General features: G+C 40.9%; 1 protein-coding gene across 2 annotated transcripts; it reads right to left on the bottom strand.

Annotated features, from left to right (window-relative positions):
• Positions 1–3166: 3166 nt before the first annotated feature.
• LOC129152422 (uncharacterized) lies at positions 3167–7462 on the bottom strand. 2 transcript variants are annotated; one of them, XM_054730575.2, is made up of 4 exons: positions 7308–7462; positions 6868–6974; positions 4690–5037; positions 3167–4615 (listed from the first exon to the last, which is right to left on the bottom strand). In XM_054730575.2, the coding sequence occupies exons 2-4, from the start codon at positions 6938–6940 to the stop codon at positions 4509–4511; spliced, it is 528 nt and encodes a 175-aa protein (XP_054586550.2). In that variant the 5' UTR covers positions 6941–6974; positions 7308–7462; the 3' UTR covers positions 3167–4508. The 2 variants fall into 2 exon arrangements, with proteins under 2 accessions (XP_054586550.2, XP_054586549.2); XM_054730574.2 differs by lacking the exon at positions 7308–7462 and having other exon boundaries at positions 6868–7183.
• Between the last annotated feature and the right edge of the window lie 5724 nt (positions 7463–13186).

The following is a 13186-nucleotide window of genomic DNA, read 5'->3' as shown; positions in this document are numbered from 1 at the left end:
ATTATGTTCATAACATCTAAATAAAAAGAACCTTCAGCCATAGTTTCTCTTAAGAGGGAGCGAAAGCCTGCAGGGGCTTCACAGCAAGCTGGGTTAGACTAATTTATCAGTGTGGTTCAGGGACAAAGAAAATTAGGTGGTTTGGGCTGCTGGCCGTTTGTTAATGTAAAACACAACATGCACTCGCACACCCAGCGTCAGAGATGCAGCGCATGTGGCGATCTCTCTGGAGGAGACCGGGATGAAGACTAATTTGTGATGAGATCAACCTGGCAGAGGCCTGCTGATCAGTCCGTTCACATGATTCTTGAACAGGAAGCAGCAGAAATCAGGTTGGTCGTAGGGCAGCATACAACTCTCATAAGTCAGGCGTGAGCTCAACTCAAGATGACAGCGTTGTTGTTGGCTGCGAGTTCAGGAACCATTACAATAAAACACACATCAGGGATTTTCTTCAATGATTTGTGAATCTGCTTTTAGTTCATGTGCACAGCTCTACTTGTATGTGTGATCAGAAAACTACAATCTAGAACTACAAAGCACATTTTTACGAACAAATGCATGTAAATTTAATTTCTGCAGACGTAACACAACTTCCTTCTAAATGCTTTTGTTAGTGGAGGTGAATCCAACTTCTTATACATGTTATTTATAAAGTCAAGGAACAAAGACTGAGTTTCTCTTTGTTGTTTCCTTCTCAGAGCTTGAAGTATTTTCATGCAAAAGATTATTTTCAATAGATTATTTGATCTGCGTCTCGTTCATCATCACAGGAAGTGATGTTCTGTTCTTAATTTCCATTTTCAGAGGTTGTGTTAATGCACCACAGGATGAGGACGCCTGCAGTGTTGGCTGCATTAATGCCTCTGTTCTTATTTATCTGTGAATGTCACCGTAAATACAGATGAACCAGTTAACCCTCTGGAGGCAGGCTTTGCAGATTTGCAACGTTAAAACCTACCTACCTGGTTACTCCACATACGTATTTCAGGAGCATTTTTTTACTCAGACTTAGTTGTTCGTCCTGTTATATTTATTTGAGCCTGAGAGGGATAATGTCCTGGTTGGCCAGTCCATGTGTTTAGCTGTCTCCATTCAGATATCACCAGATCAGCATAAACACAGGTTTTGCAGAAATCTGTCACCCATCCACTTGGTTCCCAGATCACATCTAAACTATGCAGGAGAACGAGCCCAGGAACCAGGATCAGACGCTGTGACACACACACATTGAGAAATCGAAGTACAGCAAGAATAACGACTTTCTTCCACAGTAAAATGAAACCACAGATTATTACCTAGCAAATGAAGGCATGTACACGTTTCAAACTCCTGCATGTGACTGCTTGTTTTTAAAAAAATATTGAGTTTTATTGACTTTAAATGATCCAATAAATTAGATAAAAATCAACATTCACAACAATCAAGTCTTGGAGTCCTTATGCTGAACTTGTAAAGCACAAGATCATGAAAACCTACAAGTGCAATATGTAAAAATAAAGTATGACCTCCAGTGGTCAAATTTGGGTACTGCAGTTCATTTTTAATAATAAAAAGTCTCTTTATCACTCCTGTTCCATGAGTTTTATGGCTATGGACCCATGAACTGGACGTAGATGAATGTGATTAGCTCCCTATTGACTTCACACATATTTCACTGGAAATAACTGTTGGTAATTGAAAAAGTAGCTTGAGATATTTTTAGAGTTGACTATTTGCTTCTAATTGCCTGCTAGTACTGTTAGCTCAGTGTTAGCCCTTAGCCTTTTCCCTCAGATTTTAGAGTAAAACAAAAAGATGCCATGGCTTCTTTAAGCTGCATTAGCAAATCATCAAAACAAGCTATCTTTTAAACACAATCACTCTCACCCCTCCCATCAGATATCAGAACCTGCACTGCCAAAGGAAATGAGGGAGCGCTAAATGGCTTGTATTTGATATAGTGCCTTCTGCTTTTCCTTCTCTGACATGACTGAGCGGAGAACCTCTCACACCAGTGGTGTTCTGTTGCGAAATGTGCGAACACGTAATGAGTGGACGACTCAGCTAGATGTGGAAGTGTGGTGGTTAGGTAAGACAGACAACCTTATGGTCAGACTGAGGCGTGTTGTTGGCTGAGGTTTGTAGAAAAATATGAAAAAAAAAAAAACAATTTAATTTATTATTATTATTGCCTGCTATGGTCGAATTACCAGTGGCGGAGCAGCAGCGTTAGCTCGGCGCAAACACGGCTATCTCGCAGGCTCACAAATAAACAGTGGCTACGTCCCTCTTTAGCTTTTGTGAAAAGAGAAAAACCTCCAGCCAGCTGAGAAGGATATCTGTTTTAGTGTACCCTTCCTTCCAACACGACTGAGACTGTTTTGTGATAATTTCTCAGTACAATGCTTACATTTTGCTCCTCAGGAAAATCCTGAAGTCTGGATAACCGTTCCTTATTCAAACTGTGAGAAACACTTTTAAAGGCCCCAGTTAAATGTGTGAAAGAGCAACAGCCATGACTAATCATTTCATCAGCATGACTTGATTTTATGCTAATCAACACATTTTAGTCAGATCCACTGTTGGCATTAAAAAGTACTTTTATACTTATTTATAAATCCTGGACATGACTAATTACTCTGAAACTAAGTTACAGTCAGATGTCTTGTTTAGTGCTTGAAAATAAGTATAGATGTGCACATGGCATCATGGTTTAAGCAGGGATGAACTGTCATGGCGTAACCCGCATTAGTATAAGTTGAGAGCTCCCTCTGCAGGACAGCAGGAAGCATAACATAGAGAATTCAGTCACAAGCTATTATGGTTCAGGGCTGCACTTCCTTGTATTTTAAAATATAGATCCATGAATAAGATGCAGAGTAAATGTCATCAACGAGATCCTGCAACAAACGGAACGCATTTTTACATTTTTATTTTTATGAATAAGTTGGGATTTATTCTAGATTTTCTACTGGGATGGAAAAGTAAACATTCCTAACATAATGAAACATAACAGATGGGATGATTTGATTATTATGACTTAATAAAAAGTGTTTTATCTAGTAGATATATTGATAATCATGTAAAAACATGAAGGTGGAAAAGTAAAAATTGATATTTTTCTGTTCGTTTTCTTTGCTGTCTTTAAGTAGAGATTCATGGCGTGAACGACACAGCAACATGCTTATCAACGGGAATTAGTGATTTATTTATTTAGCTTAAAATGTCTCCCTAACTTTTATTTTCTAACAGTTCAATTATACATTTTGCTGCACCTGTACTGGTAAAACTAATTAACAAAATAAAGGACATATGCAATGCATTTAAATAATTAACAAGTACTGCAGGTTCAACCAAGAAAATGTGACAAGTGGAAAAAATACACGAAATACATGAAAGATCTGATCTTATCAGGCAGCATGAACACAAAATAAACCAAAGTGCATTGATACATTATATAATAATATTTAATGTATATATACTATACATAATATAGTATATTATGTCGATGATTAATACGCAATCTGTGCACTATAACACACGTACTTATCATCTGAACACTGCAGGATATTTAAAACTCGTTGTTATGCTTTAGTCAGCTCTGGTTCTCACCACAGCTCGTCTGGTCTGGCTCATGGACATCTGCAGAATTATTCCATCCCAACAGGACTGCAGAAGCTGCCAAATCAGTCACGCCTCTTCACGTTTCTTTAATCTGCCAGACCAAAGTGTCCAAGAGAAAGTTAGATGAGTCATGTCTCTGTGTTGTTGCTGTTAGGAGGAGAGAAGACTGCTTGTCCGAGCTGAATCTAACATTGATCTGATCATCTAGGCGGTGTTCTGAAGGTGTCAGAGCTCTAACAGAAAGGCAGTGTTTGAGCAGGTTTCTTGGTTTAAAAGCCAAAACATGAACACATCACCTGGTTTAGAATGGAGCAACGTGAGATTTTCTTCATCATAAAGTAGGTTTTTGCTCTATAATGATGTGATATCACAATGATTCCAATGGAAGGCAGACTCTCTCACGCATATAATAAATACGTATCTATCTATAGGCAGAAAAGGGCCCAGAGACATCTACTTTAATGTTCTTTTTGAGTCATTTGTCATAAAAAAATCAGGACACTCAGATTTTCTTTAAATTATAAAAAAAAAATCAAAACAAGCTTTTTGGTTAATACAGAATTAGCATTCATATAGCAGGTGATAGAGTATGTTGATGTAGAGGACACATAAGGAATAAAAACTGATCGATATTTGTTTTTATTCTTTGTCGTGGTTCAAATGAACACTTGTGTATTCTTTTTTTGTGTTATTTGATCTCATGATTTCTTTGCCTGGCTTTAGCTGCATGGTGTTTAAGGTAAAGTGGTGACAGTGAATAGATGATCTCACAACAACGGCCAGGAGCTCTGTAGCCTCTCATTGACGGGGTTTTAAACATTGTGAATAAAATGCTTCCACACTGAAGCGTCCATCAAACCAGTGAGCCAAAAAAAGTCCATGGAGTTGTTTTCCTGTGAGACTCAAGGACTCAGAAGACCCACAGTTACAGGAAGTGACATCACCAGGGACAACAGCCATGGTGCTGATTTGAACATGACACTGATGGCAGAGCAGATTGGAAGAATCCCTGAAAGACAGAAGAGAGTGTGAGTTCAGATGTTCCAGATGACTAGATGGAATAAAAACGCAGCAGAAACTAACGATGATGGACAGCCATGCTGTTTTCCTTCCAGCCGTTGCCCTGATAAACCCTGCAGGTGTAGGTGTAAGGCTTCTCATCCGCCATCGGGGCCCAGGTGAGGCGGCACAGATTCGGGGCGACCAGGCTGACATTGCTCCTCCTGCGGTCGTCTGTGGACACGTAGATGACGTCGTTGGGGTAGGTGGTGCCCACCAGACGGCTGTCCTGACGGTATTCACAGTAGGGTCCAGGGACTTGGTAGGTGGGTGGGAACTCACAGTCCACCCTCACATTTCGCTCCAGGTAGGTTAAACACGGGAACATCTGGGGCCCACGAGGCGTGAACAGAAACGTGTACACCGGGTTCACTAGAGAAGGTGAAAAGGTGATGTTTTGTAAAAGGTTGTGAGGTTTAGGAGACATAGATTCTGATGAATTAAAGTTTGAGAGAGAAGTTTAAAATGTTTGCGATGTTATGTTTGAAGTCAAAGCTGCACATGAGTTCAGATTCACAGTTTTTACTGTGTTTGATTGTTGCTGCCTATTAGGAAGTGTGTGTGTGTGTGTGTGTGTGTGTGTGTGTGTGTGTGTGTGTGTGTGCGTGCGTGCGTGCGTGCGTGTGTGTGTGTGTGTGTGTGTGTGTGTGTGTGTGTGTGTGTGTGTGTGTGTGTGCGTGTGTGTGTCTGCTCTGTCTTCTCGATCCCCAGTGAGTCGTGGTGGATGGCTGCTTATACTGAGCCAGGATCCTCTGGAGGTTTCTTCCTGTTAAAAGAGAGTTTTCCTCTCCACTGTCGCTAAATGCTTGCTTAGTGTGAGAATTGCTGTAAAGACACTGACACTAGTCAGTGACTTGATGCAATTTGCTGGGTTCCTTATATAGGAAACGTTTTACTGATTGGCTAAATGAAGTGACCTGTATTGGAATGTTTTCTAAGTGAAGTGTCTTGTGATGACTCTTGTTGTGATTTGGCGCTATATAAATAAACTTGAATTGAATTGAAGACGTTCGTAACAAACAACCCTCTTTCTGCCACTTTGTCAACATTTTTGTTTCTTTTCATTTTTAGGTTTTGTTTTTTAGTCAAGAAACTCTCTGCAACAATAGTTTTGCTTAGAAAATGAGGGTAAAACTAGAGTGTTTTAGTTCATATCCTTAGGATTCTCCTTTAGTTTAGTTTTATGGTAAATAGCCTGTATTTGTCTAGCACCTTTAGAGTTCTAAAACCCCCCAAGGCACTTCACAACACAATCAGTCATCCATTCATTCACACACACATTCACACGCTGGTGATGATGAGCTACATTGTAGCCACAGCTGACAGTGGTGAGGCCACCGGTCCCTCTGACCACCACCAGCAAGGCGGGTTAAGTGTTAAGCATTCTCTGGTGGGAGCCGGGACTGAACCTGCAATCTTCCGATCACTGGTTTAATGCAGAGAAAACAACCAGGTGGTTTCAGTTTGGGTGAAAATAATCTACTGCTTTGTAGATTTGTGTCCCACAGCCTTCGGATCAGCTGAAAGTCACACACTTTCTATGCAAACTTTAAAATCAGCTGAGTAAGGGTGGTGCGACAAATCTGGTGGACTCTAACAGTGGAAACCTTCAAGACTAGCTGTCACTCAGCATGTTGTGATCATGTCTGCCTCCAGCAACAAGAACAGATTTTTGCACATCAGTAGAAAACCAGAAGCTCTGAAATTCTTGCAGATGGATCTGGTGAAAGTAGAAAGTCACACTTGTTCTGAAACTTTTTACCTTTTAAAAATGCTGGTTAACAGTTTCGTGTGGAGCTTGCATGTGCTGTAAGTTATTGGTCTTTAAAATACCTGATGATGATTTTAGCAACAATAATTAAATCATTATTTTCTGTAAAGATGGACAGGGAAAAGAGAAGGCGGAGCTGAAATGTGTCATCAAAAGGGCTAATTAAATAAGCATTACGTTTTGATGTGACCTAATGTTTTGCTGAGTAAGTGTTTGTCTGGATTACATAAGATCACTGAGTCATGCCACAGTTATTTCTGGTTATAATAAATGAGTTAAAATTAAAAACACCCCCGTGGGTTTAAAGTGTTGCTTATTTTCTGTTTACAGTAACAATGCATTTTGTCCTTCAAGCTGCCCTTCAGTCTCAGCTCTAGAGATACGAGCAGAACAAAATAAACACATTAATGATAATCAAAGTAAGGACGTACTGTGAGTCTGATGAGTCATCATTATTCTGCCAAGGAGGAGACAAACCGCGACCAGCAGATGCTGCAGCTCCATGGTGACCTGTCCGATCAGACCTGCTCACCGCTGCCTGGGAAAGTTTAACATGGGTCAGGCATGAGAAAGTCGCGCAGCCCCCACTGATATCCGCCTGTTTAGTCCACAGAGAGCATGCAGCCTGCAGCAGAAGGAGCATAAATCATCCCGGAGTACCGCGGGCCTGGATGTGCGGCTCTCCCTGCAGCCCAAATGCAGAGCAGGCTACGCCCATGCGGTGTCATTGCACTGCAGCAACCCCCACCCCTCCACCCCCATGCGCAATTTGTCCTCTGCAGGTGCGCGGCATGCCCCATCGCACGCAAACCCGACCTGACGTTCCTCTAATCTGATTTATTTAGTCTAGAAATGAAGCATATGCTCTTACCTGATCTTTGAACTGGTCCCTGGTTTCGCTGCGCTGATGCGCGCGTGCGTGATGCGCGTGTGTATGTGGCGTGCCAGCGCAAGAGCAGAGCAGGTATACATAGCACTACCTTCAGTTTTAAGACGCACAAAGATAACATCAATCAAATCCACAACAAAAACAGCTGTTCAGTGACGTCTGGAGGAACTGGAGAAGTTCTGAAAACAACAGAACCTTGGAAATATGCTGTTTCCAAACAATAATCATGTTTTATAAAAGAGGAAAATTTTAAATAGTTTAACACAAATCTGTGGAGAGACGAATGGAAGAGGGATAGAATATTTCTATTCAACTTGGTACTACCCTAATAGTACTACACAATCCACACAACTGGAAAACAGAGGACCTGAACTCACAAGGCAGGATGGGTCTTATTTATCTAACAAATTTTGCATGAATGATGATAAACTCAGGACTTTTTAAAACATGACTTTTTCAAAGTCTCACATTTCCACTCAGATGGACGAAATATGCAGTTTTACCTGAGATTTGCGTCTGACAAACAAGCAATAATCTTTTAGCTTTGTTGTCACATCAAACGCCACCAGTAGGCGGCAGTGTGTGGAGTGATAGAGCCCAACACACACACACACACACACACACACACACACACACACACACACACACACACACACACACACACACACACACACACACACACGCACGCACGCACGCACACACACACCACAGGCCCATGAAAACCACGTTCATGCTTTAGAAACGTGTTTAGAACAAGGACAATTCTAGATTTCTTGTACTCAAGGAGCAAAAGAGTCCTTTTGTCTCCATCTGTCCTGATTGTTTAGTGATGCTCATTTTGGAGCACAAGAATTTCTTACATTTTCTCTTTTGAGAGACAAAGTTTAATTCTACTGTTTTAATGAGGACTTGTGAGCGTGGAGAAAAGGTATTTTATAAATCTCTCTCTTGAACTAAATGAGCTCATTATTTAGGTATTTTTGTTACTGTTAGAAGAATAACTAGCTCTCCAAACAAACAAACAAACAAACAAATGGCACACCTGTTTCTAAAACTGTCAAAACTCATCCCTTCCAACAACTCCATGTCATTTCTCTGCAGAGGTGTGACCAAGTCACTGGTTTGCAAGTCACAAGCAAGTCACAAGTCTTTCCAGTCAAGTCTCGAGTCAAGTCCAAGTCAAAGACAACCAAGTCCAAGTCGAGTCCAAAGTCAATGATGTGGAAGTCCAAGTCAAGTCCAACTCCTTAACTTTGAATTTTCAAGTCATAATCAAGTCATCTGTCCAACTTCAATTTAATGATGATGATAATAAATAAATTCCAGAAATAAATCTTCTTAAAGCTTCATTTATTTGCTCAAACAAGCAGAAAGTTCAACAGAAACTGTTTATAAACAAAGTGCTGCTGCATTTAGCAGAACAAGATCACACCCAGAACCAAGAATGATTTATGATTTTTGTGCATGTCGTGCCACTTTTGCGCTAAAATATCAAATATGCTCAAGTCATCATCAAGTCAACAGATGAAAGGCGATTCAAGTTGCAAGTCATTGGCGTTCAAGTCTGAGTCAACTCATATGTCTTTATAGATTTGATCAAGCCAAGTCAGAGGTCATTAAAATAATGACTCGAGTCTGCCTCGAGTCCAAGTCATGTGACTCGAGTCCACACCTCTGTTTCTCCATAAGTCTAATTCCAGCTTTGTCTCATCCTCGCAGTCTGCTGAACCTGGGCTAGAAATGGTGAACTCATTCAGTCATCTGAGAGGTAAAACACCCTGAGGTCTAACGAGGGAAGAGTCTGCGAGATGACTCAACTACAGAATCTCTCATCATGTGGCAGGAATCCCAACATCGTGGTCTCACAGCTGATCCAGAAGTGCTCATCAGGAAGCTAGAACCCAGAGCTGAGCTACTCATGTGATTGAGGGCTGTTGTTTGTGCTGTTTACAGATCTCTGCAGGACTCCAGCAGCGTCCGCCTCAGGCTCTTCTGCAGCTGTCCAGAAAGACCTTGATGAGATGGATGAGCCATGTGAAGGAGACACGGAGGACACCGTGGGATGATCTCAGTGAAGTTTATATTATGAACGGATAAAACAGTCAGACTGAAATCTTTATTGCAACAAATATTCAGATGACTTAATCTTGTATTCTGAGTTTAGAGGCTCACATTGTTTACCGTTAACCATCATCTGTTCTTTAGCCTCTTTTAATTTAGTTTTTTAATCGAGTTCTTAAGACTCTACTCAGTTTATTTTATTTCATTTATCTTGTAGAAGTGTGACATCGCTACGTGTGTCTTTCAGGTCATTTTTGGGGTTTTGTCTGCATTATTTAATCATTTTAATCACGTTTAAGTAGTTTTGTGTTTGTTGTTGCCATGTGTTGTGTTTTATGTCACTTTCCAAAAGATTTCTTGTCTTTTTATGATTATGTTACATAGATTTTGATTAAATGTAGAAGTTTTCTTATTTTTTCCTGACTATTTTGGTAAGTGAATAGTAAGTAAATTTTATATAGCACTTATCACAGACATGGAATCACAAAGTGCTTCACATAGATCAAAACAAAACAAAACAAAGTCATAAAATCATAATGATCTCAAAACAGAAATAGATGAACATCTGAAAAAATAGTCATGAAAAAATTTCCATAAACGAACGAAAGATTAAATATTTGAGTTAAAAGAAAGAAAACTAAAAGGTTTAGGTAAAAGCAGCTTTAAATAAAAGGGTCTTTAGATGTTAAATTTGAAAGTGTCCAGACTGTCAATGCTACGTAAGGATAAAGGAAGATCATTCCAAAGTTGGGGTGCAACAGTCTGGAAGGAGCGATCACCTCGACTTCTGAATCTGGTCTTTGGAACTTCTAGAAGGTTCTGGTGTGTGGACCTGAGGGCTGGGTTGGAGCATGAGGCTTTAACAGTTCAGTAATATAGGGAAGAGCTTGACCATGTAGAGCAGGGGTGTCAAACATGTGGCCCGCGGGCCGCATCCGGCCCGCAAACGGGTTAAATCCGGCCCGCGAGATGGTTGTGTAAACTTTATTTTCATACTTTACAATGTAGAGTGAAAATAAACTTATCTTTGTGAGCAAGTTTTCTCTGTAATGAGTATAAATAAAACAAAGCTGCGCTCAAGGCCCACACAAGAACTTGAATCACATCCTGAAGTTGGCTGCCACTCAGGATGTGACTTCTGATATTGATGTGCTGGTGAAAGCTAAAAGATGTAAAGTAAAATGAGTCAAATATACTTTAAGTGCTGCATGAAACTGATCTAGCCATGTGATCTGTAAGCTCTTTGAATCACTAAGGAATGTTTATTTATTTATTTTTTCAAATTTTCAAGTACACTTCAGGTGTTGTACTTGTACTATTTTGGATACACTGTCCTCAGGCTCCAGCTTTGTTTTATATTGATCGTATTAAAACAAAAGAAACAATCTGAAGTCGTTTTTAATTTACCGGTCCGGCCCACTTGGGACTAGATTTCCCTCAATGTGGCCCCTGAGCTAAAATGAGTCTGACACCCCTGATGTAGAGCATTGAAACTTATAGTCAGGATTCTAAAATGATCTCTAAAGTTAACGGGTAACCAGTGCAGAGACATCAGGAGTGATGTGAGCTCTTCTGTTTGCTCCAGTTAGGAGCCTCGCTGCAGAGTTCTGGACCAACTGAAGGCGGTCAAGGGCTTTTTTGTTAAAACGTGTGAAGAGTGTTACAGTAATCTAGACAGGGGAAGATAAAGGCATGGATAACCATTTCAAGTTCATGTTTTGACACCAACCTTCGCAGTTTGGAGATATTTCTTAAATGATAAAAACGTGGTCATTTGAATCACCTTGTATCCATATTCTCCAAAGCGCTTTGTGTCTTGCTTCTTTGTCATCATGATTTGTTAAAGTTTCCCAACATCAAAAGCAAATACAGGGATACAAAGATAATGTTTTTGCCCGTATCTGTGAATGTGTGTGGCTTCTCGTGCTCACAAACCACGGGGAGGATTTTAATGAAACTCTCAAAGTAACCGTTGGATGCTTATTTATTTATTTATTTGGGGTCAGCCAAATTCAAGATGGCCGCCACAGCTAATAACCTTTTCACTACAAAAATTCATTTTTACAGATATTGAGCTACAATGTGCCAAGGTGTTAGCTGAGGATCATCAGTGTGACACTGAGCACAACATCATCAAATCACAATTTAACTAAAATGACAATATCTCTTTTCATTTCTCAAAATAATTCATCTGAGTTTAAAATGCAAAGACATCAAAAAGATGTACCACATTTACTTTTCCCCCCATCTCACCTGTTAGGATCAAATAGAGTCACAGATTTGTGTATTGACCCACGATCCTCTGTCCTGTGGTGGAACGGAGAAAAAAAATCGATATGAAGCTCATACAGTACTGAAATGTCCCCAAAGTCCACAGGAGCAGCATTTTCTCCCCCTCCCATCCTTCTCTCTGTCCCCCTCCCTCTCCCTATCTGCTGTTTCTGGCATGAGCCGACCTCTACTGTATCTACCCCCGGCATCACACTGCAGAGCACTGAGGAGGACTCAGAATGCTTCACAGAAGGTGAGAATAATTCATTCATCTGAATCAGAGCGCTGTAAATAAATCTGAGAGAGGTGAAAAGACTGATCCTTGTTCCTTCTTTTGATCTGGATGAAGTATTTAGTTCTAACCTGCGTTAAAGCAGCATTTTTAATGAGCAGGTTCGCATCAGTCAGACTGGATGTTGCTGACCTGCTTTGTGTGTTTTCTCAATATATTCGGGTAAAAGTAGATGAATAATCATTTTGTGTTCTCTAGTGAGGTTAGGTAGAAATACGTCAATGTTGGCAATTCACCAGTGAAGTTTGCAGTTCATGTCTTTGCAGCGCAAACAGTGAAGCTGTACTGGGATCAGTTCTTGGGTATTACGGTACTTTTTTGTGGGTCAGAAGGGTGCTACAGAACGGGGATAATCATGTTCCTGAAATCTGACCCGGATATTTAAAGCACATCAGCTTCATCATTGATATGCAGGCATATCAATGCTAGATGAATGGGAGACCGGCTTGTTTGCCCCCCCACCCGCCCTTTATTTGATCTGACTTTTTTCAATTTTAGGAATGGGACACTGACCCTCCTTACCACAATGTTACTTTTTGGTAAGATTATCTCCAAAGTGTAATTAAAGGGCAACTCTCTGACATCTAACTGATGTCTTAAACAAGAGCATGTCATTGTGTTTTACCGAACGTAGGCTTTGCATCAGCCCAGAAGGTGGTTCAGTTGGCCTACTGCTCTGTGGCAGAAAACCATCTCAGGATGGACTGCAAATACGCCCTTCCAGCTGAGTCACCAGAGGTCCTTTGCAAGTACACGCAGGGCGAGCGGCTCCTTGACACCACCGACCCAAACGAGGAACAGCCCACCTCCTTCAAAAACCGTGCCAAAGTCCGCCTTTTTCCGGGCAACAACTGCCGCCTGCTGTTCAAGAACCTACCTGAAGGCAAGTCCAACTTCACCTGCAACATCAAACAGGGCGAGTCGTCTACGGCAACCAAAACCTCAGTGGTTGACAAAAGTAAGTTGCCTTGTTGGTCGTTGCCTCTGCAGCTTTGCACTTCCTGTTATTTCACGTGCAAAAAGAAAACATCCTCCCTCTGAATATGTTTTATTTTTTTACCACAGTGCTTCTCCTACCCTGCTCAGCATGGAGTGTCCTATTACAAAGCTGCAGCCTGCTGCTGACCTTGATGACACTTCCTTTGCTGCTGGAAATTCACGGGCTGTGAAGCAGGCGCCAAACAGCTGCATACGTTAACGCCGCTGCTATAACCATTCGGTGACTGATATGGACACT

This window comes from Nothobranchius furzeri, chromosome 10 (assembly GCF_043380555.1).
Source record: "Nothobranchius furzeri strain GRZ-AD chromosome 10, NfurGRZ-RIMD1, whole genome shotgun sequence".
NCBI lineage: Eukaryota > Metazoa > Chordata > Actinopteri > Cyprinodontiformes > Nothobranchiidae > Nothobranchius > Nothobranchius furzeri.
Note: the sequence above shows the minus strand (reverse complement) of the source record. Positions and strands in the feature narration are given on the sequence as shown.

Bases quoted from the DNA above. Each gene is read 5' to 3' on its own strand.
- LOC129152422 (XM_054730575.2), bottom strand. From the start codon at position 6,940: ATGGAGCTGCAGCATCTGCTGGTCGCGGTTTGTCTCCTCCTTGGCAGA. The intron at 5,038-6,867 runs GTACGTCCTTAC...CACCTTCTCTAG, and splicing joins GATGACTCATCAGACTCACA to TGAACCCGGTGTACACGTTT. The intron at 4,616-4,689 runs GTTAGTTTCTGC...TCTGTCTTTCAG, and splicing joins CAGCATGGCTGTCCATCATC to GGATTCTTCCAATCTGCTCT.